Source organism: Lepus europaeus, chromosome 10 (genome assembly GCF_033115175.1).
Source record: "Lepus europaeus isolate LE1 chromosome 10, mLepTim1.pri, whole genome shotgun sequence".
Lineage (NCBI taxonomy): Eukaryota > Metazoa > Chordata > Mammalia > Lagomorpha > Leporidae > Lepus > Lepus europaeus.
In genome coordinates, this window is record NC_084836.1 from 125,669,392 (window position 1) to 125,695,458 (window position 26,067).

Here is a 26,067-nt window from a genome sequence, read left to right on the forward strand (position 1 = left end):
GGGTCAGCAGGGCCTCCAGGGAAATGGAGCCATGTCCCTCTCTCCCACACCAGCAGGCCTAGCCAAGCTGACATAAAATCGGCCACCACAGACCCTGTCCCTGTGTCTTACTAACTTGTCTGAGTGGCTTGTCTCAGGAGGATTCTCCATTTCACTTATGTGCAAACACTGGAGCTCACCAGTGTTTTCAGAGCAACGCCCGTGTGACGCGTGAAGTGCAGAGAAGTTGTTAAGCGCTGAGGTGATTCCTGGCTAAATGGGATGGAGAGCAGTCTGTTTGAGGCCTGCACTTGACGCCTTCCCCCTGCTGCAGCCGTGGCCCCTGCGGCCGACCCCGTGTGCTGTCGCCACTGGGGCAGGACAGATGTCTATCCAGGTGTCATTTGCCTTCTGCCCCTCACATTCACAGTGATGACAACTCCTGCTCCCGTGTGATGGCTCTGTGGAGGCCCAGGACCTCTAGATCACCATACCCCTCCACCGGACTACAGGAACCCCAGAGATGCCACAACAGGGCAGAGCAGGGACTGGGGTAGAGTGGCTGCTTCGGGGACCCTGGTCTACACGTCCACCCGTTTCCTGTGCAAGAGGCAGCAAGGGGGACTTTGGGCAATGCTCCCTGCTGAGGATGGGGAGAGTGCCTGTCACCTCACCGATCAGGGCTATTCTAACTGCCCCCTAGCCAGCCCTAAGTCATGGACAAGACAACACCAAGGCAGCTACTGTCAGCGTTCGGACAAGGGACTCCCCTTGTCTATAAAACTCTAGGGAATAAACAATTGCAAAAACAGCACTTGCCTGTTGTACAAACACTGAGACGGAGGTAATAAACCAGCAGCGTCTCTCACCAGGGCGCCATCTGCCATTCATGCCCCACACCCAGCATCCTCTGCTCTGTCTCCCTGCCTGGTTCCATTTCTTTTCTGCCTTGAAAACAGCGTGTGTGGGTCAGCTGCTAAATTATTTTCAGCTTTTGTTATGTCTGAAAAAAATTTTCCACTTTTAAAAATAGAGTTTATTTTTGAGGGCATCTAGGTTTACAGAAAACTTGAGCAGGTAGTGTGAGAAGTTCTCATAGCTCTTCTCTCCCCTGCACACATCTCCCTTGCTATTAACACTGATGCACGACTCTGCTTTGACAAACACGGCACGTCACACGGCCACCATCAGTGTCACACACCAGCTGCACTGCCTGAAAAGCCCCCTGTGCCCTCCTGTGCACCTCCCTCCCCCTACACCAATCCCTGGCAACCGCATACTACTCTGCTTCTACAGTTGTTTATTTTTAAGATTTATTTATTTGAAAGAGTTGCACAAAGAGGAGAGGCGGTGGGGGGGAGAGGTGTCTTCCATCTGCTGGTTCACTCCCCAGTTGGCCGCAATGACCGGAGCTGTGCCGATCCAAAGCCAGGAGCTTCTTCCTGGTCTCCCACATGGGTTCTACTGCTTTCCCAGGCCATAGCAGAGAGCTGGATCAGAAGAGGAGCAGCCCAGACATGAACTGGCGCCCATGTGGGATGCCGGTGCTTCAGGCCAGGGCATTAATCTGCTGCGCCACAGTGTGCCCCCCTCCCCCTTAAAGATTTACCCTTCTCTTAATTTACTGAGAATTTTCTTCATGAAAGAATAGAGTTGCAGTTGAAAATGATTAATAAACTCTGAGCCATGCAGTAGAGCTGGTTGCACATCAAGTGCACTTATTGCCACTGTGCCACTTACAGAGTAAAACAGTAAACATTGTTTTTTTGCAGTAATTCAAATTTTAAAACTTTTAAAAGGGCCATCTGCACCAAGGGACGTCTTGGTACTTGGGGTGTGGGCCCCCCAGACTAAGGGACAGTGTCCTGCACAGCAGGCCGTGGTTGCGGCTGGACAGCCTGTCTCCTGCCCAGAGCTGGCAGAGAAGGGGCTGAGCCCCCAGGGGAACTGGGCTGTTTCCAAGAGACCCCCCATTTCCATGAGCCCCAAGCCAATCACCATACCTATGTGAAACCCCCAAATGACCCAAGGAACAGACAGCAATGCCTTAAAAACTCTGGATGCTTCCTCAAAGCGTGTCCCCACAGGGTCACCTCTCGGACCACACGCTTTTTCTGTACCTTGCCAATCAAAGTTGTTTCCCGGCTTTTCATTTATTTATTTATTTTTTTGACAGGCAGAGTGGACAGTGAGAGAGAGAGACAGAGAGAAAGGTCTTCCTTTTTCCATTGGTTCACCCTCCAATGGCTGCCGCGCACCGCGCTGATCCGAAGCCAGGAGCCAGGTGCTTCTCCTGGTCTCCCATGGGGTGCAGGGCCCAAGCACTTGGGCCATCCTCCACTGTACTCCCTGGCCACAGCAGAGAGCTGGCCTGGAAGAGGGGCAACCGGGACAGAATCCGGCGCCCCGACCGGGACCAGAACCCGGGGTGCCGGCGCCGCAGGCAGAGGATTAGCCTAGTGAGCCGCGGCGCCGGCCTCCGGCTTTTTATTTCTATACTGAACTAAGGAAAAGAACCCATGAGCCTCGCTGGGGCACCCGCCCTCCCCTCGGCGACCGCTAACAGCAGGGCGAAGTCCCTGAAGCCGCTGAGCGCGGGCCCTGGGGTGCCGCGCCCCGCGGCCGGGGGGGCTCGGGCTCCGCTCGGGACCTGCGCTTCCCAGCCACGAGGCCCTGGGCAGCAGCTGCGCTGAGCCTGCTGCACCGGTGCCCCCGGCCCGCGGCCATCGCCTGCGGCCCCCGCGCACCCGCCGGTCCCGTCCGAGCTCTGCCTTCTACTAACCCTGACCCTACGCAGAGCCCGGCGACCCCAGGAACCGAAACCTCAGCCCCACTGTGACGTCAGCCGCCGACTCGGACCCAGGGCCAACGCTTTCCCCTGCCGGGGCGCCTGGGCTGGCGGGGACGCAGGCCCCAAACACGCCTCGGCCACGCCCCCGGACCCAACGTCAGCCAATCAGGACCCTACTTCAGGGTCCACTCGCCCGCCCGCCCCGCCCCCGCGCTTCAGTCTGTCATTCCCGCCCTTTGACCTGTCACTGCACCGCCTCGGCCCGGCTCGCCCTGCGGCGCCGTTGCCCTGGAAGCCGGAGCCCGTGGCGCACGCGCAGTAGCGTCGCCGCGCGCGCAGGCGCAGAAGCGGCGGCCGGTGTTTACCGTGGCCGGGGTCTGCGCGGCGCAGTCGCTGCCGACGCGCGAGGGCTGCGGTGCAGGAGCTGCAGGTCGCGACCCGGGCGGCCCCAGGCTGCAGGCTGCCGCACTCCGGAGGTAGAGCGGCCGCTCCGGCCCTCGGTGCAGCCTGGTGCAGGCGGGCGCGGCCTTTTCGGGGGTGCCCCCCGCGGCTCCTGTCAGCAGCCCACACCCCACTTGTCGCCTGCTACCGGCCTTCCCGCGTCCCTGCGGGCCCGCCCGCCCCCGCCTGCTGCGCCCCAATGCGAGTCGGGGTGCTCCCCGGGGCCTGCTCGGGACACGCCGGGGTCCGCTGGGGAGCGGAGGGGGCCGCGCCCCGTGGCTGAGCCTCCGCGGAGCCGCGCGCCCGCCGGGAGCTGCCTTCGACGCCCGCGGCGCGGGGCCCGGCGGCCGGCCGGCTCCGTGCGCTCGGCGACGTCTTGGCGAGGCCGCGGGAAGTCGCTGGGACGGGGCCGGCGTCCGTCCAGCAGGTACCGGCGGCGTGGTCCCCGGGCCCGGTGTGCGGGAGGGTGGCTGGGGTCCTTCGGCCTGCCCCTTTGTCCGTTTCCCCTGAGAAGGGTTCCTCCGGGGCCGGTGCGCCGAGCCTGCCCTGGGTCCGGGCCGCTCCCGTCCCCGTTACCGCCGCGAGGCAGCGAGCCGGCCGGCGACGCACAGCCGCGATCCCGGCAGGGCTACAGCAGGAGAGCGCACGTCCTGACCGAGTGTCCAGCGCAGAGACAGGAAGGCAGAGCCAGGGTGCCGTCGGTAAGGGTGTGTTGGTCAGTGGGAAGCCGGTGGTGTCGTGGGCAGTGTGCCCCAGGAGAGCTGGCCCAGCAGTCACCACCGCCAGGGGCCGTGACTGCGGCACCCGAGGGCTCCTGGAAGGCTGTCCCTGTGTTGGCAAGCTCAGGCCTCTGCCCAGTCCAGGGTCCTGACCCTGACCCTAATTGACCTCGGAAGGCAGTGGAGTTTGTGAGGGGCTGTGGGGTGTCCCTGTGAAAACGTGATATCTGCTTCCTAAGAGGCGGTGCTTTCCATGTGGGATGAACTTGAAAGCAAGGAGGGTTCAAAACCAGGGCTAGGAACTTGGAGGCACACAGCGGCGGCGTGGAGGTCCCTTGGGAGGCAGAGTGAGAGCCGTGGCCGACCTGGCTCCCCTGACCCCACACCGAGGTGCTGGGATCGGTGTCTTTTCCTACACAGACCCCTGAGCGTCCCAGCTTCTGCCAGGAGCTTAGATTCTGGGGTGACTGCCTGGGCTGGGGGTGCAGCTGCGGAAAGACGTGGCTCAGCCAGGGTTAAACTTCACGCCCTTGGCCACAGACTGGTCCAGCAAGAGCTCTGAGACAGCTGAAGAGGGGTGACCATTTAATAATTGTATCATCCTGGTGCTTTGGACGGCTAATATTCGTCTGTAAGTCTTGATTGTGAGAGGGTTGTATGAAGCTACACCTTCAGTTTTGTTCACCTGTTAGAGGAAGCTGGGGATTGACCTGCGGTGGGAAAAGCCCTCCCACCACTATTGCTGGTGTGGGTGTGAGTGCGTGTGATGTCTCCCCCAGGATTTCTGTTGGCTTGTGGAGCACAGGCGAGCATACACTTTGCAGTGAGACAGGAAGGTAGGTCGTGCTGATTCAGCAGTGTCAGTGGTCCTGCAGGTGGCTGGTGGTCTTTTTCTCCAGGTGTGTCCTGTGTTTCATGAGACATTACCTTGTTTTTGTTTTTTGATGTTTGTTTTGTTTTATTTCTGTTTTTAATTTCATTTATTTGAAAGAATTACACAGAGAAAGGGAGAGAGATCTTCCATCTGCGAGTTCACTCCCCAAATGGCTGCAGTGGCTGGAGCCAGGCCAGGCCAGAACCAGGAGCCTGGAGCTTCTTCCGGGTCTCCCACATGGGTGGCAGGGACCCTAGCACTTGGGCCGTCTTCCACTGCTTTCCCAGGCCTTTAGCAGGGAGCTGGATCAGAAGTGGAGCAGCCGGGACAACAACTGGTGCCCATGTGGGATGCTGGTACTGCAGGTGCCGGCCCTGCATTGCCTTGTAGTGTGGAGAGGAGGAGGAGGCCCCATGAGGGCCTGTAGGATTGGAGAGGATGTGTCTGTGCTGTGAAACCTGTCCACCTGACGGCGTTGGCCTGTGGAGCACCTGGAGGTGTCCGAGTGCTTGGGCTCAGGGGGGACAAAGGCTGCACTTTTTTTCTTGAAGGCAGTTTGGGAGAGGGTAAGAAATGTACTCTGGGCCAGCGCCCTGGCTCACTCGGTTAATCCTCTGCCTGCGGCGCCGTCATCCCATATGGGCGCCGGGTTCTAGGCCCAGTTGCTCCTCTTCCAGTCCAGCTCTCTGCTGTGGCCGGGAAGGCAGTGGAGGATGGCCCAAGTGCTTGGGCCCTGCACCTGCATGGGAGACCAGGAGGAAGCACCTGGCTCCTGGCTTCAGATTGGCGCAGCGCCGGCCGTAACAGCCATTTGGGGGGTGAACCAGCACAAGGAAGACCTTTCTCTCTCTCTCTCTCTCTCTCTCTCACTAATTCTGTCAAAAAAAAAAAAATGTACTCTTAAAATGCTTTATCTTTAAAGAGCTGGGGAGATGGCAGAGCACGCACATGGTGTCATTGCTGTCGGATGCTCTGGGAACAGTCCCTGCTGTCCAGTGTCAGCCTTGAAACTGATTTTGTATTTGTTAAAATAAGGTGTTTGCCACAATACCAGGGCACTTAAAGAAGTTCATGGAAAAACTGAATTAAAAGATAGTTATGGGAGCCGGCATTGTGGCACGGAGCATCAAGCTGCTGTCTGCAACGCCAGCATCTCAGAGTGACGGTTCAGGTCTTGGCTGCTCCCATCCAGCTCTCTGTTAACGCACTTGGGAAGGCAGCGGAAGGTGGCCCAAGAGCTTGGACCCCCTTGCCCAGGTGGGAGATCTGGGTGGAGCTCTAGGCTCCTGGCTTTGGCTTGGTGCAGCCCTAGCTGTTATTGCTGTTTGGGCAGTAAACCAGCCGATGGAAGATCTTTTTCCCTTCAAATAAAAAAAAATACATAATTTCACTGCAAAAAATGAAATATATAGTTTTTTCATGATGCATGTTTCCATGAATTTTTTGAAGGCCACTTGTTTGGTTTTCAAAATTTTTTTGCACAAAATAAACTTAACTCTTAATTCCATTTTCCAGACATTTTTTTGAAGTATCCTCTTTGGGAAGAATTTGGTTGATGTCGTTTTGTCTAATATTTGGATATCAGAGTATCCACAAGCAGGATTGAATGGCCCGAGTTGAGTGGGGATGTGTGTGTGTGTTGGGTGTAGAGTTCCCGGAGAAGATATGGGATACTATTTAACTTTGAATTTCAAGTAAATGTTGGATAATTTTGTAGTGTTTGCTGTTTACCTGAATCTCTGATGGGCCCAGGGGTCTGTTCTTGGTCTGTTGTGTCTAGGGAATGGGGTGGGCATTGACAAGAAGTGTCCCTCTCTTCTGTTTTCCAGAGAGCAGGATTCGAATTGGGTTTGAGCTGAGTCCTGGACCCTTGACGTGAGCAGCTCTTTTGAAAACTTAGGTTGCAGCGCTGCCTGAGCGTGACCTTGGACATGGGAGGTGCCGTCAGCGCTGGGGAGGACAATGATGAGCTGATCGACAACCTGAAGGAGGCACAGTACATCCGGACCGAGTTGGTAGAACAGGCTTTCCGAGCTATCGATCGCGCGGATTATTATCTGGAAGAATTTAAAGAAAATGCTTACAAAGACCTGGCGTGGAAGCACGGAAACATTCACCTCTCGGCACCGTGCATCTACTCGGAGGTGATGGAAGCCCTGGACCTGCAGCCGGGACTCTCATTTCTGAACCTGGGGAGTGGAACCGGGTACCTCAGCTCCATGGTGGGCCTCATCCTAGGTATGTCTGCCTTGGTGTAGGGGCATTTTCTTCCACACGGAGTGTAGCCCTTTGGTAGCCTGCCCTGGTAGAACCAAGACTTTTCCAGCTGTTACCTGACATGGTCACTGGGTGATGGGTGGAGGAAGGCTGGCCTGCATCTTACAGGCCCTGAGTTCGGCTCCTGTCCTGCAGTGGCCGGGGCTGGGCTGGAGCCACAAACTCAGGTCTAGGTCTCTCCCCAGGTGGGTGGCAGGGACCCAGGTACTGGGGTCATAACCACTGCCTCTTAGGGTGCACACTAGCAGGAAATCAGAAGCAGAGCTGGGTGTCTTTAATTTATTCATTTGAAAGGCAGAGTTACAGAGAGAGAAAGAGAAAGAGATCTGCCATTCACTGGTTCACTCCCCAGATGGCCACAGTGGTCAGCGCTAAACCAGGAGCAGGGAAAAGCATCCAGGTCTCCCACAGGTGCAGGGGTCCCGGGCACTTAGGCCATCCTGCCCCAGTCCTGACTGTTGGGGAATGCACCAGTGGATGGAGACCCTCTCAGTTTCTGTCTGCCTTTCAGGTAAAATAGGGGTGGGGGAGCTGTATAAGGATAGGAAGCACACCCTTGGAAAACGTAAAGTCTTCTGGAAATTAGTTCTTGAAGCAGTTGGTTTTGATGACGCTGAAAGAGCAGTACCTCCAGTCACTTGGCAGGTGATGACCGGAGGGAAGGCGTTCGTGGTTTCTCTCAGGTGAAGCCGTGAGGTCTGTTCCCAGCCATTGTCAGTGTTTTAACCTGTCGGGAAACGGAAGGTGTGCTGGATTCCTACTCTGTGTAAAATGCTGGAGGGAGGGAGAAGCTGCTTTTACTCTGAATGATGTTGAATGGTGTGGCCGGAGGAGGGATAGGAGTAGGGCCACCAGGGCTAGCGCTGTGCTGGGAGCTGGATGCCAGGTAGTGCTGGGCGGTACTGCTGCTCTGATCAACTCAGGGACGTCAACGGCATTTTTTTTTTTTAAGATTTTTTTTTTTTATTTGAAAGTAAGGGTTACACAGAGAGAGGAGAGGCAGAGAGAGAGAGGTCCTCCATCCGATGGCTGACTCCCCAGATGGCCGCAATGGCCAGAGCTGCACCGATCCGAAGCCAGGAGCCTCCTCCGGGTCTCCCACGTGGGCGCAGGGGCCCAAGGACTTGGGCCATCCTCCACTGCTCTCCCAGGCCACAGTAGAGAGCTGGATTGGAAGAGGAGCAGCCGGGACTAGAACCGGCGCCCATATGGGACGCCGGCGCCTCAGGCCAGGGCGTTAACCTGCTGCGCCACAGCTCCAGCCCCTTCCACGGCATTTTGACATTTGCTGCCAAGTAAGCACAGAGTTCTGAGTCTTGAGATTTCAAGGTCGCGTCTCCCACATCGTAGAAAATGCATTGAGTGTTCTTTCCTGTGGTTGTCAGTGGCGCTTTAGAAAATCCACTAGTAACAGCTGATGTTTGTGGAAATGGAGTGAAAATTTGGGTTTCTCTTTAAGTTTGTAGTCTGGAATTTGGTGAAGCTTTGAGACGGATCGTTTGGCTTTGGCCGTAGAGCGCCACCTTCACAGTTTGAATGGGTAGATTTTCACTTTGAAGCCGAGGGCTTTCTAACCTCCATTTGTTGTGGATCCAGGCTGTTGTGGTTTCTGCTTTGAGAAGAGACTGCAGGGCTGGGGTGTCCTTTCCAGTTAATTGTGATTCTCTCTGTTGTACCTGAGAATCGGAGGAGCTTGGCTAGCTGGCAGTTTGGGTGAACAGGGGTGACCACACTAGGTTAGGAAGGCACTGAAAAGAGCCGACTGCCTGGGAATCCCCCAGAAGCAAGGGGTTGCGATTTGATGCTGTTGCTGCTCTGAGTCTTCTGTGTACTGGGAGTTTCATGGACGTTGGAGGAAGGAAGCTGTGGCTTCTCGCGTGGTGAGTGCGACCTGCTACTTTGAGGAGTCTGAAGGAAGTGACCTCAGCGCTGGTTCTCACAGTGGATGCTTGGCTGCACTGTGATGCCACTTCGTGCATGTTGTTCCAAAGTGGAAACCTCGTAGGCCAGCTTGGGTCTGCAGACTTGAGGCTTGACATGGAAGCCCCCACCCTGACCCCCCGGTCATCCCCAGGTCTGGCCTGGTTCCTATGCTTGGTCTGTGGCTCCTCTCCCCGCTTCCTGGGGCTGTCCTTGCTGTTGGTTCTTGTCTACGGGAGCGGCGGGGGGAGGTTCTGCATCAGAGCTGGTGTTTATGAAAGTGCCATGTGACACGGGAGCTGCTTTGCCCCCGGGGGGCCTCGTAGGTTGGATCCCACCCGTGTCTTGGAGCTCTGCTGGTGGTGCCACCATCCTGCTTGTCATCTGTTTTAATGGGTGAGTTGAGGGCTCTTTATTTTTACTTTGCCTGGGGGTGAGGACCATGGATATACCTATTACTGGAATGATAGTGATGTAGAGCAGTTAATCAATAGCATGAGTAGACGAATAAGCCGGTCTCTGATTTCTGACAGAGTGCACCCATGCCAGAGTAACAGGGCTGAAGTCAGCGAGTGCAAAGGGGCTTGAGGTTTGGAAAAATGTAAGATTTGATGTAGACGGTGGAAGTGTGACTTCTCAAGTGGAGTGTGCTCTCCGAGAGAATGTGCTGGGTGTGGAAGACGCAGGGAACAGCCTGGCAGGTTCAGTTGGCCAAATGGGGACCAGGAAGCCATGGCCTGAGGTGTCTGTGTTGTTCTGCAAGAAGGGACCAGAAACACCCAGGTGTCAGGGTGCAGAGATATGGGGTGTGTGGACAGCTGCTTGCTTGTGAGTGTTTGAGTGAGGCTGCAGGGGCAGGGCCATGCTGTGGCTGTAGTGAGGGCACACTGTGTCTGTAGTGAGTTCACACTGTGTCTGTAGTGAGCTCACACTGTGTAGTGAGGGCACACTGTGTCTGTAGTGAGTTCACACTGTGTCTGTAGTGAGCTCACACTGTGTAGTGAGGTCACACTGTGTCTGTAGTGAGCTCACACTGTGGCTGTAGTGAGGGCACACTGTGTCTGTAGTGAGTTCACACTGTGTCTGTAGTGAGCTCACACTGTGTAGTGAGGGCACACTGTGGCTGTAGTGAGGTCACACTGTGGCTGTAGTGAGGTCACACTGTGTAGTGAGGTCACACTGTGGCTGTAGTGAGCTCACACTGTGTAGTAAGGTCACACTGTGTGTGTAGTGAGGTCACACTGTCTGTAGTGAATGCACACTGTGTCTTTAGTGAGGTCACTGTGTCTGTAGTGAGGTCACTGGCTGTAGTGAGGTCACACTGTGTCTGTAGTGAGGGCACACTGTGTAGTGAGGTCACACTGTCTGTAGTGAATGCACACTGTGTCTTTAGTGAGGTCACTGTGTCTGTAGTGAGGTCACACTGTGAGTGAGGTCACACTGTGGCTGTAGTGAGGTCACACTGTGGCTGTAGTGAGGTCACTGGCTGTAGTGAGGCCACACTGTGGCTGTAGTGAGGTCACACTGTGGCTGTAGTGAGGTCACTGGCTGTAGTGAGGCCACACTGTGGCTGTAGTGAGCTCACACTGTGGCTGTAGTGAGGTCACTGGCTGTAGTGAGGCCACACTGTGGCTGTAGTGAGGTCACACTGTGGCTGTAGTGAGGTCACTGGCTGTAGTGAGCTCACACTGTGGCTGTAGTGAGGTCACTGTGGCTGTAGTGAGGTCACACTGTACTATAGTCTGTTGGTGGTGAATAAAGTCGTTGTGCCCTGTTGGTTTTCATTTGCAGATGTGGCCTTTCCCATGTGTAACCACCTGTGTTCAAGCCCCATCTCACGCAGGTGCAGAGCAGGACATGCGCCCCACCCCCACCTCCCAGCAGTCCAATGCCCCCCCCCCCCCATAGAAGAGGTTTGCTTGTCTGCGCCCTTCTTGAGAGGTTCCCTCCTGTGGGTTCTTTGTGTGCACCCAGATTTAACCCGGAAGCAGTTGTATGGAAGTAACACTTTCATGATTAAATTGGCTTGTCAGTTTTGTCAGTTTCATTTCAAATTAGTTATAAATTTCCTTTGCTATAAAATGAAGTTTCACTGTGACTTGGAATCATAATTTCAATAATTAAAACTTATGTTAGCATTATTGAAATGCTCATATCTGAGTGTTTCGGGGAATCTTCCTAAATTCTAACTCTGGAAAAAGATGAGGCCTGTGTCAGTTTCATTTACAGATACATGCTTCTGTTTAAAAGTTATTTATTTACCTTTATTTGAAATAGAGAAAGAGAGCTCTCCCATGCACCTGCAATGGCGGGGGTTGGGCCAGGCCAAGCTGGGAGCCAGGAGCTCACCCTAGGACTCCCGGGATAGCTGAGCAGACTCGTTAGTAAGACTCTGGTTTCTTGAATTCTTTCTGCTTTCGAGTGATTGCTTAAATGTTTGAGAGCAGAGAGGCCCGGGCACCAGTCAGGCAGGATGGCTCGGGGCAGGCCCAGCAGTGTGACAAGTTCAGACACATGATAAGTCAGAGGTAGGAGCAGACGATCTGAGTTCTTGTCGTCCTGCAGGTCCTTTTGGTGTGAACCATGGAGTGGAGCTGCACTCAGACGTGATAGAGTACGCCGAGCAGAAACTGGACTTCTTCATCAGAACAAGCGACAGCTTCGACAAGTAAGACCAGAGGCAGGAGGAAGCCGGGGTGCCCGGGTGGCAGGGTTTGTAAACTGTGGCAGGTGGTCCTGGTTACGTATGTACCTGTTCTAATTTTAAATATTCTGAGTTCAAGGGTTTTAGACTTCTGTGACTATGGTACCTATATACTACTTATCACATTGGTAGTTTTTCACTAAATATAATGGAGAAAAAACGTTTTGCTGTTTTTAATATTTCCAATGTAGATAGCTTTTTGCCATCTAATTTTTTCTTTTTATTTATTTATTTTTTAAGATCTATTTATTTTATTTGAAAGTCAGAGTTGCAGAGAGAGAGAGAGAGAGAAAGAGAAAGAAAAGCCAGGAGCCAGGAGCTTCCCTTGGGTCTCCCATGAGGGTGCAGGGGCCCAAGGACTTGGGCCATCTTCTACTGCTTTCTCAGGCCATAGCAGAGAGCTGGATCAGAAGTTGAGCAGCCGGATCTTGAACTGGCACCCATATGGGATACTGGTGCTTCAGGCCATGGCGTTAACCCACTGTGCCACAGTGCCGGCCCCTAATTTTTTCTTTCTTTTTTTTTTTTTAAATTATGTATTTGAAAGAGATGAAGAAAGAGAAATCTTCCATCTGCTGGTTCCCTCCCCAGATGGCCGCAGTGGCTGGAGCTGGTCTGATCCAAAGCCAGGAGCCAGGAGCTTCCTCCGGGTCTCCCACGTGGGTGCAGAGGCCCAAGCACTTGAGCCATTCCAGCAAATGGAAGATATTTCTTTCTCTCTTCCTCTACCTTTGCCTCTCTGAGACTCTGCCATTCAAATAAATAAATAAGTCTTTAAAAGAAATAATGTATATGGGGCTGGTGCTGTAGCATAGTGGGTGAAGTCACCACCTGCAGTGCTGGCATCCCATTTGGGTGCCAGTTCATGTCCCGGCTGCTCCACTTCTGATCCAGCTCTCTGCTATGGCCTAGGAAAGCAGTAGAAGATGGCCCAAGTCATTGGGCCCCTGCACCCGCATGAGAGACCTGGAAGAAGCTCCTGGCACCTGGCTTTGGATCAGCACAGCTCTGGCCATTGCAATCATCTGGGGAATGAACCAGCAGATGGAAGACCTCTCCTTCTCTCTCTTTGTAACTGTGACTTTTAAGTAAAATAAATTAACAAAAAAAAAAAAGAAATAGTGTATATTACTAGCTCTTGCTTTTTTTTTTTTTTTTTTTTTTTTTTTTTTTTTTTTTAAGATTTATTTATCTGTTTGAAAGGCAGAGTCAGAGAGAGCTTCCATCTGCTGGTACACTCCCCAAATGGACGCAACAGCTGGAGCTAGGCTGATCTAAAGCCGGGAGCCAAGAGCTTCCTCTGGGTCTCCCAAATGGGGTACAGGAGTCCAGGCACTTGGGCTATCTTCTGCAGCTTTCTCAGGCAATTAGCAGGGAGTCAGATTGGAAGTGGAGTTGCTGGGTCTCAAACCAGCACCCATATGGGATGCTGGCACTGCAGATGGTGGCTTTACCCACTGTGCCATAGCACCAGCCCCTTGCCATTTTTTAAAATGGTGTTAAAGTTTTTATTTTAAGGATTATAATTTTTAGAGAAGCCAAATGTATTTTTCCCTTACCTCACTTGTCCTGTAGTAGATCCTGAATAAGATGAGTTATAAAAGCAAAGACGGTGATCAGAGATGGTTTTACATTTCACATTACTTGTTTTGTAATTTCTAGGGCCCAATTTTATGTTGGAGGCAGAGAGACAACCCCTATCTGTTGGTTCATTCTCCAGATGCCTGCCCACAGTGGCTGGAGCTGGGCTGGGAGCTCCATCCAAGTCTTCCAATGGGCAGTGGGAACCCAGCTACAGCACCTGGACAGGAAGCTTGACCCCAGGCACTCAGTGTGGGATGCAAGTGTCCCAGGCGGCATCCTAACTGCCTGCCCTGTCTGTCTGTCTGTCTGTCTACCTATTTTTGAATCTTTCTTTGAGAAACTGACAGCTCCACCTGCTGGTTCATTCCCCAATGCCTGAAAATAGCCAGGCCAAGGCCAGGAGCCACAAACTCAAATTTAGGTCCCATGTGGGTGGCTGGACCCCGAGTACTTGAGCCGTCACCTGCTGTCTCCCAGGGTTCTCATCAGCAGGAATCTGGAGTCAGGAAACAGAGCCAGGACTTGAACTCAGTCATCTTAATATGGGATTTGTGCATCTTAACCCGTGTCCTAACAGCTCAGCTAAATAGCCACCCCGTTGCCGTGGGATTTCGAATTGAAATGAGTGAGGAGCTGGCATTGTGGCACTGTGGGCCGAGCTACCACCTGCAATGCTGGCGTCCCACATGAACAGCGATTTGAGTCCTGGCTGCTCTACTTCTGATCCAGTTCCCTGCTAATGTGCCTGGGAAAAGCAGCAGACGATGGCTTTGGCCCTTGCCACCCGTGTAGGTAACCTGGATGGAGCTCCTGGCTTCTGGTATCAGCCTGGCCAAGCCCTGGCCGTTGTGACCATTTGGGGAATGAACCAGTGGATGGAACATCCATCTCCCTCTGTCTCTCCTCTCTCTGGAACTCTGCCTTTCATGTACATAAATCTTTAAGAAACAAAGCGTGGTTAGTGTGGATGTCGGTGCAGACTTGTTGAGGTGATGCATTTCGTTTACTTACAGGTTCGACTTCTGTGAGCCTTCCTTTGTCACTGGCAACTGCCTGGAGATCGCTCCGGATTGTTCTCAGTATGACCGTGTGTACTGTGGGGCTGGCGTGCAGAAGGAGCATGAAGAATACATGAAGAACCTGCTCAAGGTGGGAGGGATCCTCGTCATGCCCCTGGAGGAGAAGGTCAGAGTCTGCATAACTCACGTTTCTGCACACAGAGAGGCAGGGGTGGGCGAGGGAGCTTGGAGGTCTCTGGGCCCTAGGCAGGGCCCAGAGAGTGGACTTGGGCAGGCAGCCCAGAACCTGCACGGAGGCCCCCTCTCTCCCCTCCCCTCTCCACCCCCCCCCCCATTCTCATTTATTATATGTAAAGCTATTGGACTAGCTCTCTCTCAGTTATCAGTCTAATTGTTAGAGACCTCTAGCTGGTATTGTGCAGTGTTCCATTACCTGATGGGTATCCTGACCATGTTTGATGTTTGGTTGTGTGTGTTTGTGTGGGTTTCAGGCACTGTGGGAAAAGTAGATGAGAATATGTGAGCAGCCGAGTCACCAGGAAGAACCTCCCTCAGTCAGCAAAGATCCAGAGAAAACAAATCACAAAGATTAAGAGACCACACTTTTTTTTATAAAACGTTTATTATTTAGTTGAAAGAGCAACAGAGAGAGAGGAGGAAAGAGAAAGAAATCTTCTATTTGCTGGTTCACTCCCGAGTGGCCACAATGGCCAGGGCTGGGCCAGGCTGAAGCCAGGAGCCTGGAGCTGCATCTGGGTCTCCCTGTGGGAGCAGGGCCAAGCACTCGGGCCGTCCTCTGCTTTCCCAGATGCTTTAGCAGGGAGCTGGATCGGAAGTGGAGCAGCCTAGGCTCCAACGTATGCTCCGATATGGAGTGCTCATGTCTCAGGTGGCTGCTTAACCCACTGCACCACAATGCTTGCCCCTAAACATTAGTGTTTATTTTGTCCAAAAAGTAATGTTTGCTTTAGAAAACACAGAAAGTTGGGGTGGTATTGTGGCGCAGCAGGTGTAGCCGCCTCTTGCGACAAAGGCATCCCACGTGGGCCCCTGTTTGTGTCCTGGCTGCTCCACTTTGGATGCAGCTCCCTGCTAATGGTGGGAAAGCAGCGGAAGATGGCCCCTCCACCCATATAGGAGACCTGGAGGAAGCTTCTGGTTCCTGTCTTTGACCTCGGCTAATTTTCAGCAATCTGGGGAATGAACCAGCAGATGGAATATGTCTCTGTCTGTAACTCTGACTTAAATAAATAATCTTAAGAAAAGAAAGAACAAAAATCCAGAGAGGAATTTAAGAAAAACTGCTCCCAGTCTCCACACTGACTGTTAGTATGTGATTCTTTTCTCAAAATACATATTTCTGAAGCACCTGGCTCCTGCCATCAGATCAGCGCGGTGCGCCGGCTGCAGCGGCCATTGGAGGATGAACCAATGGCAAAAGGAAGACCTTTCTCTCTGTCTCTCTCTCTCTCACTGTCCACTCTGCCTGTCAAAAAAAAAAAAAAAAAAAAAAAAAAAGAAAAAAAAGAAAAAAAAAAGCAAAAATACATATTTCTTTATTTGAAAGGCAGAGTGATGAGAGGGAGAGGGATCTTCCGTATGCTGGTTCCCTCCCCTGTCAGCCTCGACAGTGCGGTGTGGTCTCCCACGTGGGTGGCAGGGGCTAAGTACTCATGCCTCTCTGCTGCCCTCCAAGGCACATTAGCTGGGACTCTGACCAGCACTCCCGTCTGGGAAGCCCCTGTCGTAAGCATGGCTTAACCTTGAGAGTGTTTTAATGGTGGTCATCTGACTTCTTTCTGGTTCTTTTGCTGTAAAAGCAGTTACCGTAAAGAGCCTCCACATACTTCTTTTGTAACTATTCTTCTCTGAATCTTGACCTCTGAGCTCCAGATACAGTCTCATGCAGGAGTACTTGGTTGAAGAGTGTGGTGTGAAGCTTCAGAGGCAGTGCTGTCGCTGCGTAAAGAGGAACCAGTCCCGCCCTTGCTGCCTGCCTAGCGTGCGGCAGGGCCGAGACCCCTGTGTCTGCTGTGCGTGAAACATGGCTTTTTTTTTTTTTTTTTTTTTTAAATTTTTGACAGGCAGAGTGGACAGTGAGAGAAAGAGACAGAGAGAAAGGTCTTCCTTTTGCCGTTGGTTCACCCTCCAATGGCCACCGCAGTAGTGTGCTGTGGCCGGCGCACCGCGCTGAGCCGATGGCAGGAGCCAGGTGCTTCTCCTGGTCTCCCATGGGGTGCAGGGCCCAAGGACTTGGGCCATCCTCCACTGCACTCCCTGGCCACAGCAGAGAGCTGGCCTGGAAGAGGGGCAACCGGGACAGGATCGGTGCCCCGACCGGGACTAGAACCCGGTGTGCCGGTGCCGCAAGGCGGAGGATTAGCCTATTGAGCCACGGCGCCGGCCGAAACATGGCTTTAACAGTGTCTCACATACACAAATGATGCTGGGGACCTGCTGTGTTGAGAAGAGGTGTCAGGCTGGAGTGGACTGAGGTGAGGCCTCCAGGTTAATTTGAGGACGGTGGACATCTTTACAAGATTTCTTCTGCCCATCTAGAATATGAAATTGGGATTTAATAGTTTCTTTGCGATTTCATACATCATTCACTGATTACATTTAAATATTTGCTATTCATTGTAACTAGGTGTTCTCCTTCTTAGAGAGATTTTGAAAAATGATTCTGCTGGGGTACAAGAATGCAGTAACCGAATACATGGCTACTTAGTTCTTTTCGTTCTAAGACTCACGACGTGAAATCTGGCTTAGATATTTTTAGAAAAGACTGGCATTAATCTGAGCACAGCAGAGCTGACCAGAAATAGCACTGTGACCTGTTTAGGCCATCTGGAGCCTGACCAAGTCACAGAGAACTGTCGAGAGCTGTAATTGGATTCTCTGGTGCTCCTAATGCTTTAATCACGGTGTGCACTGCAGTGTAGTGGTCCCCGGTCCCTGTGCTGTCTTGGGAGTGGGCGTTTGCACACCTCAGGCCTTGTTTTCTGAGAGCGAGGAGAGTTGTTCAGCTGTGCAGAATGACACATCTTTCTGGAAAGCACAGGGCTGGACGCGACTCCTGCAGACCCCCCCCCCCCCAAGCCCATACTGACTTGGGCCCAGGAAGGTTGTCCTGACCCATCTGACCGGTCATCGCCTCTTGTTGCCCTTGACCTAGTTTCCCATCTTCCACGTTTCCTGTGAGCAGAAGCTAGGTCTGACGGCTTGGATATATTCAGGCCGAGCATTCTTGCAAAAACATTGATGAAGTAGATGTCACAGGGGTCCGTGTTGTCGCATACTGCCCGCTGGTTTTGCTTTGCTGTGTCTGTACTCTCAGATGACATAGAGGAATGATTATTTACCTGTAAGCTCTCTGGCAGCCAAGGCTTTTGAATATTCTCGTTTTGTTTTTGGAGTAGTTGACCAAGATAACGCGCACAGGTCCTTCTGCTTGGGAAACCAAGAAGATTCTGGCTGTGTCTTTCGCTCCTCTGATCCAGCCCTGCCGTTCAGAGTCAGGAAAACAAAGACTTGTCCAGTTACGTAAGTGTGCAAGTCTCCACTTATTTATCAGCTTGATCTTTTATCTCAGAATTCGAAAGAAAGAATTTACAAAGCACCTTTTGATATTAAAGAGCTTTTTCCCCACCACTGAAGCTTTAAAATTCATAAGGGATTTTAAGCATTTGAGAAATTGCAAACTATTTGTGGCCTGCCCTAGGTCGTTTTAGCCTTCTTTGAACCCTAAACAGAATGGTCAGAGGTCGTGCTGTCCGTAGCCGGGGACCCGTGTCAGAGGGGCACTCAGGCAGGGGCATTGACTGTTTGCCCCCTGCACTGAGATCTCGCATAGCTTGGTGGAGTGCGGGGGCCTGCAGAGCAGGGGGCGATCTGCTCCCTGAGCACCTGGCACCTCCCCTGTGGGTATACAGAAGACAGGAGAGCACCTCCTAGGGCAGACCCAGCAAGCAGCTGGCTTCAGGACCAACATTCGTGCTAATGTCGTGTGATTGCAACAGCAACTCATATGGAAATGAGAATTCTAGTTCACTTCATTTAAAATAAAACTGTTCATCATGCTTTCTGATCATTTGGAAAATGGAAAAAAGTGGGGGGAAGAATAAAAATATGTGTAGTTATACCACCCAAAGATAATACCGTTTAGTGAATTCTTTCCAGAATTGGTTTTTTTTTTTTTTTTTAAGATTTGTTTATTTATTTGAAAGGCAAAGTTACAGATAGAGAGAAGGAGACACACACACACACACACACAGATCTTTCATCTGCTGGTTCACTGACCAAATGGCTGCAATGGCTGGGCCTCGGCCAGCCTGTTCCAGGAGCCAGGAGCTTCATCTGGGTCTCCACGTGGGTGCGAGGGCCCAAGAACTTGGCCATCGTCTGCTGCTTTTCCAGGCTGTTAGCAGGGAGCTGGCCGTGGCTTAACGCGCTACGCCCCAGCGCTGCCCCCAGAGCTGTTCTTTAATCTGTGAGGGACAGCTCACCGAGCAGTTGCGCTCTGCCTCGCACAGGTCTTGGGGAAGAGGCGAAGCCCTTGATGTTGATAGCGAGCAGCAGCAGGGTTTCGTGGGGTCCAGAGGTGGAGCTGGTGCTTGGCCCTGTGGGTGAGAAGCAACTCCCCAAAGGGAGGCAGGCTCAGTGTAACACATGTATTCCTCCTGTGTGGCGGGACTGGGCTGCCAGGTGCCTTCCGTTGAGAGAATCATTGGGGCTGCAGAGAGCCCTAAGGAGCTGTGAGTAAAAGCTGCAAGGAGTCTGTATCCTAGCTAACCCTGATGGTCAGGTTAGGGTTAGGGTGAGTTTGTCAAATGCACGCCCCTAAAGATCCCCCCAGAATGATGTCTGTTAGCAGATGCCGCCCTGGGTAAGGGAGGGCACAGCCTCCAGGGCCCTAACAGAGTGGAGGAAGCAAGGCCCATTGGCATGTTTGTGAGACGTAAGGTCTTCTGGAAACGAGTCCCAGTGGCATTCGTGGCCGTGTGGGGAGCACCCCCGAGTGCTCAGTGTGGAGGCGAAGGCTCAGAGCAGGGGTGGGTGATGCTGTTTCTTCTCGGAGTTTCCCGTGCAGGTGGAGTCAGAGGGATGAAGACAGGGTGAGAAAAACTGCAGAGGTGGCGCAGGGCGAGCACTGTGGTTCCGACGTGGACCTCGTGGTCAGCTCTCGAATGGGTGGCCAGTCACAGATGAGAGGGCACAGCTGGTTAGGAGCTGCTGGAGTTCTGCAGGCAGCAGGGTGTCCACAGTGGAAAGGATTCAGGACGCCCTTGGCCTTTCTGAGAAAGGCCGAGTGGACTCAGGTGTCCATTGTGTGTGGCAGACTTGCTGGGGGCGTGCTGGCTGGTCTGTTACGTGAGACCTCAGAAGGAATATAAAACCAAGGACGAGCGTGTATCTGAGAAACCGGCACCACAGGAGCCCCTGGCTGGGTGGGGGAGCATGTGCCCTGGGGGCCAGGAGTGTGGTGGAGGCACAGCTGGGCCTCAGTGGCTGTGGGAATAATCTCTCCTGGTGATGCGCTGAGGGAAGTAAAGAGGATGGTGTTCAAGGAGGAAGCCGGGTGACGGGCGGGATGCGCTCGGTGGTCAGGGCTGAGGAGGAGGGGGCTGTGGCGCCGGACTTGCAGAAGGGACCCCTGGACGGGAAAGCGGGCAGAGCTGCAGCACAGGAGCCCTCCCAACATTCCGCACTCAACTCTGGACAGGTTGGGAACTCGGCGGACAAAGGGATGCAGATTTTCAGTTTAGTGCGCTTGAATATCTGGCCGCTAATTTCTTTCCCTGTGAGAAAAGCCCCTATATTGCTGCGTGTGTTTCCAGCGTTAGATGTGAATTCGAATCACCAAGTGTTCTTTCTCCTGTGTGCTTTGGAGTTTGGATTGGGAGCCAGCACTGGGCACGGTGGTCAGAATGCCGCTTGGGACAGTCCTGGCGCTGCTTCCTGCTGGTGCGCACCCTGGGAGGCAGCAGGTGGGGACTCAGGTGGGCGACACAGGTGGAATTCTGGGCTCCTGGTCTTGGGCTGTTGGGGGCATTTTGGGAGTGAACTGATGGATGCATGAGCTCTCTTTGTCTCTGCCTTTCAAATTAAAGAACAAAACGAAACGAAACCCTTCTTGTAAACTTTGGATTTGTATTTCTCTAACAAGAAAAAGGAACAGACATTCAGTTTGTAAATTGCTGTGGATATGTCACTAGGTGGGTGACACATGAATAGAAACAGACTTGCAGCCCAGGATTTAATTCTGCCTATGTTTGCCTCCTTCCCTTTTCAGAGTTAAGAACTCAGGTCTTTAGCAAGTACCTTAGGACTGCAAGTTTGAGCACAGGGTGCCTTTTGCTTAGAATACTGTCAGATTCTTACAGCATGTCTGTAAGCACACCGAGGTAAATGGGTCAGGGCTCCTGGATGGCCAGGCCTTGTGACAGACTCTCGCTCTCTGTGCCGCAGCACCGCCGGCGGTCCGCAGCCTCCAGGACTTGGCACGCATTGCCATCCGGGGCACCATCAAGAAGGTCATTCACCAGGAAACAGCGAGCAGAAGTGGAAGTGGACTGAAGAATACGCCCAGGTTTAAGCGAAGGAGGGTTCGCCGCCGTCGCATGGAAACAATCGTTTTTTTTGGACAAAGAGGTCTTTGCCAGTCGGATTTCCAACCCCTCCGACGACAACAGCTGTGAAGACTCGGAAAAGGAACGGCGGGAAGGGGAGGAGAAGGTGCTGCCCGACACGAAGCCGGACCCTCCTGTGAACTTCCTGCGCCAGAAAGTCCTGAGCCTGCCTCTGCCAGACCCCCTGAAGTACTACCTGCTGTACTACAGGGAGAAGTGAGGGCGAGAGGCCGTCTGCGTGCCGCTCCATGCTGCCGAGGGTCAGCCGGGGTCGGGGCAGCAGCCTCACGCTCATGGGTGTTTCTGTTCTTCCAGTTCTTGGTCGTCCTCTAAAACTGATGCAACCCTCGCCCAGCAAGACCCTGCCTGGAGGAACGTTCCCCAGACTGGAGAAGCTTGCTGGGGAAGGGTGGCGTGTGGTGGTCACGCACACAGGGTTGTCACCCAGGAAGAAGAACACTGAGGTTGAACCAAGCTGTCCCGCTCCCAGGTGTGAGACGCAGCACGTGTCTACGTGTGGGTGTCTCCTGGGGCAGACGCACCTGTGCCTGGGTCTGAGGGGAACCGTCGTGGAGGGTCCTCATCTTCAGTAAATGCACTGCATTTTCTGAGTTGTCAGTTGTGATTTTTGAGAGGATAATTTCTGATGGAGAGAGGAGGAATGAAAGCATCAAGCCGCTGGTTGTCTTTGTAGAAGTCTGAGACCTCCAGTGAGGTTATTTTTTGTGATACTTTTTGTTATCCTGAAAGAACCATTGTCAAGTAATCCCTTAAAGAATATCCTAAGAAATGAAACAAGTTTGTGTGTATGTGTGAGCATCAAGCTGAATTACTTTCACCCTAACTGCGGGGTTGGTTCCTACGCAGCACGAGAGATGGCGGTGGGTTTCCGGGGTGTGGCAGGCTCGGTCCTCAGGGCAGTGGACTGGGAGCCACGTGGCAATGGCCTGTGTGTCCTTTGATGTGAGTGTGCCGTTTCTCTGTAATCTCATTAGAGCTCTGATTCATAGACTTTGTCTTTTATAATTCTGAGTGGAAAGAGAGTGGCTAGTTTTGTAGTTTTCCTTGAGAACAGATACCTGTATTTTAGCAGCCCCGTTGCATTAGGACGCCTGACTGTGTCGTGAATCGTCTTCTTGAGCAGCGTGATTGGAAGGACGTTCTTGATTCCAAATAACGGTTTTTAAAACTGCTTTTTAACCCAAAGAAAAGTGAAGCATAAATTCTAACGGGAAACCCAGATCCCAGGCTTTGATGTCGGATCAAGTGTGCAGAGTCTGTGATGAGCCCTTAGCCTCTGGAGCTGCCGGGCTTCAGTGTCTGCGGGGTCTCCGACTTGCCTGGGTCGGCTTTACCACGCAGTGCCGTCTGCACAGACAGCGAGGACACGGGAGCCACGTGAAGCCACGTGAAGGAAGCGGGCTCATAGCTGTGCTTTCCTTGTTCAGGCTCAGGGGACTTGGCAATGCTTCGCGATCTGCAGAACCGTGCTGGCACAGCTGCCAGGTGGTGGGGCGTGGCCTCTGACACGTTCCCTGGGTGACTGCGCCTTTCCTGCTGATTGCAAAAGGACTGCGTTTTTTAAACCACACCTGTCGTCGTCGTGGATCGTAAGTCATCACAACGCGTAAGACGTTTTTCCTACCTGGTTATTGTTTCCAAGCATTTGTATCTCCATGTTATCAACTTGTGATTTTTAAACCAGAATGGGTTAATAATAGTTGTAATGTGTGTGAAAAATGGTGTCAGTGTTTCTATTGTAAAAATAGGGAAAACTAAGGAGGTTTTCCTGCACCCCGCACCAGAGCTGGCAGGGAAGCCCGGCGTAGGGCCTGTGTGCTAAGCCACGTTCCGCACAGTGCTGCCTTTTGTGTTTCAAGGAGTCTGTTTTTAGTGTGTGGCTTTTTCCTGAAAAGTAGTAAAGCCATAGACTAGTGCAGGACACATGTTAAATGAGTAAATATCACGTATGTAACGTAAGAAGCAAATGTGTATGTAGAGGTACTCCTGCTCATCCGGGACCTCGATGGGAAGAATCTGACCGGCTGGTGTGAGGGTAAACACACGGGGTCAGCAACAGGGTCGCACCCCTGTGGGGTCTAAACTGTGTGTGCTCTCCCAGTCTTAAACAAATAAAGCTGTTTCGCATCACGTGTCTTAGGTATTAGGCTCTGTAACAGACCCAGGGGAGGTGTCACTCCGAATTCTGAAGTGTGGAATTGGACAGGCAGCTAGAAAAAGCGCCGAGTGCCCCAGGCAGCAGGGGCTTCCACTGGCGGCTTTGTGGCATATCTCCCATCCTAGAGAATGTCCGAGGATATCTCGATGATGGCGGTGGTCTTCAGGGCGGTCTGCTCCCTGTGGTTCGTACGTGAGCTCTCCAGCGTCTGCTGTGTGGGGCCGTATGCCAGAGCTGAAGATGAAACTGCAGAGTGCAGGGACTTAGATGAAAACTGCAAAGAATTAATTGATGAACTGAAAATGACTGAAGGGTGTGAACTTAAGGGACAGACAGCAAGAGGCTGAATGATGTCACAGAAATGGGCAGGTAGTGGGGCCGGCACTGTGGTGTAGAAGGTTAAGCTGCCACCTGCAGTGCTGGCAGCCCGCATGGTGCCGGTTCGAGTCCCTGCTGCTCCACTTCCAATGCAGCTGCCTGCCGATGTAGCTGGGAAGAGCAGCAGAGGATGGCCCAAGTCCTTGGGCCCCTGCACCCACGTCAGAGACCTGGAAGAAGCTCCTGGCCCCTGCCTGGCCCAGCCCTAGCTGTTGCAGCCATTTGGGGAATGGAGATCTCTTTCTCTCTCCTTCTGTCTGTATCTATGTTTTTCAAATAAATAAATACATCTTTTAAAAAAAGGGCAACCCCCACTTGGCCTGCGCAAGGCCAGACTCCCTGCTGTCAACACTTGGTCACCCAGCTCACAGCTGATGCTTTGTCCGTCGTCAGTCGAATCCGCAACAGGATCACAGGCCTGTGGGCCTCACGGGTGTCTGCCTCCTGGCACTCCTAAGTGAGGGCAGATTCTGACCGCGTGTTAATCCCTGGGACCAAGTTAACCATAATGGAAGCAATCAGGCGACACGACACCGCAGGCTCACAGCTTCTGTCTGAAGAACAGTTAAGTTGATTGTGCTTGTGTCAGCGAGGGTTAGGGTTAGGGTTGGCAAGCATTGCAAGAAGCTAACAGATGTGTCCAGAGCGATGAGTGGGTTGAGTGGAGCAGGTGGAGGTTTTGTGGACCACGGTGAGCGCTTGCTGCAGAGGTGTCCACCGCGCTCTGGGCTGGACGTGGATCCCGGCAGCTTCCTGCAGGTGCAGGTTGTTGGGACACACAGCCTTGTGAGACAAAGGGCAGAGACATTTGCATCACTGCCCCGGGCGGCTCCTCTGTGTGTGCTGCTCAAGTTATTTTTCTGCAGTTACAGGTTTTTCCCCAGCGTTAACAGGATAGCAGACATGAGTCCATGCGAATTTTGCTACTGCAGTTTTGTGTCTCTTTGCAGATGCATGCCTTAAATTCTTTTTCTTAAAAAAAGATTTTATTTATTTATTTGAGAGGTAGTTACAGACAGAGGGAGAGACAGAGAGAGGTCTTCCTTTCATGGTTCACTCCCCAAATGGCCGCAACAGCCAGAGCTGGGCCAATCCAAACCCAGGAGCCAGGAGCTTCTTCCTGGTTTCCCATGCAGGTGCAGGGGCCCAGGGACTTGGGCATCTTCCACTGCTTTCCCAGGCCACAGCAGAGAGCTGGATTGGAAGAGGAGCAGCCAGGAATAGAACCGGCGCCCATATGGGTTGCCGGCACTGCAGGTGGAGGATTAACCTACTGCACCACGGCGCCGGCCCCAGGCCTTGAATTCTAAAATCAGCACGCGTTGCTGCTTTGTCAAGTCATTGTGCAATTCAGAGCATTTTACTTAAAAACAAGCTGGTGTGGCCTAGCGGCTAAAACTGCCACCTGCAGCACCAGCAGCCCACAGGGGCACTGGTCTGTGTCCCAGCTGCTCCACTTCCTTTTTTTTTTTTTTAAATTTTATTTAATGAACATAAATTTCCAAAGTACAGCTTATGGATTACAATAGCTTCTCCCCCCCCATAACTTCCCTCCCACCCACAACACTCCCCTCTCCCACCCCCTCTCCTCTTCCATTCACATCAAGATTAATTTTCAAGTATCTTTATATACAGAAGATCAATTTAGCATATATTAAGTAAAGATTTCAACAGTTTGCACCCACACAGAAACACAAAGTGTAAAATACTATTTGAGTACTAGTTATAGCATTAATTAAACACCTAAGAATAATTGTGTATTAATTACAGAGTTGAATCAATAGTTTTAAGTAGAACATAAAAAATACTAAAAGGGTAAAGTATTAAGTTCTTTTTTTTGTTTGTTATATAGTTATTATTTTTTTATTTAATAAATGTGAATTTACAAAGTGCAACTTTTGTATTGTGGCTTCCCCCCCCGAACCCCCTCCCTTCCGTGGCCCTCCCCTCTCCCACTCCCTCTCCCATCCCGCCCTTCATCGAGTTTCATTTTCAATTACCTTCATATACTGAAGATCAACTTAGTATATACTAAGCAAGGATTTCAACAGGCTGCACTCACACAACCGCACAAGGTATAGGGTATTGTTCGATTAGTAGTGTTTTTAAGTTTCCTAGTAAAACACATTGAGGACAGAGATCCTACGTGGGGAGCATGTACCCAGTGACTCCCGTTGTTGATTTAACAATTGGCACTCTTATTTATGACGTCATCAGCTGCTCCACTTCCAATCCTGCTCCCTGTTAATGTGCCTGGGAAGAGCAGAGGAGGATGGCCCAAGTGTTCGGGCCTCTGCACCCACGTGGGAGACCCGGATACTTCACCAGCTGATGAAAGATCTCTCTCTCCTCCTCTCCAGTTCTTTCAAAATAAATAAATAAACCTTAAAAAAAAAAACTCCAAAAGCAAAGTGGAATCTAGTGGACAAAACGGAGTGGGTTTTGTCAGTTTGTGATGGGCTTGGTGCACACCCCGCCAGGGTGCTGCCAGACTCAGGGGACAGACCTGATTGGAATAGGGTGGGTTTCTCTGTAGGGTTGTGAATTGGTTTACTAAACAAATGTTCTTTTTT

General features: G+C 52.3%; 1 protein-coding gene across 1 annotated transcript; it reads left to right on the plus strand.

The window, feature by feature from the left end:
* Positions 1 to 3,529: 3,529 nt before the first annotated feature.
* Positions 3,530 to 25,302, plus strand: PCMTD2 (protein-L-isoaspartate (D-aspartate) O-methyltransferase domain containing 2). Its single transcript, XM_062204519.1, is given in 7 exon segments — positions 3,530 to 3,638; positions 6,634 to 7,042; positions 11,567 to 11,669; positions 14,303 to 14,474; positions 17,728 to 17,851; positions 20,777 to 20,943; positions 20,945 to 25,302. Coding segments are annotated over 6 exon segments (1,086 nt in total). The 5' UTR covers positions 3,530 to 3,638; positions 6,634 to 6,735; the 3' UTR covers positions 21,158 to 25,302.
* Positions 25,303 to 26,067: the final 765 nt, after the last annotated feature.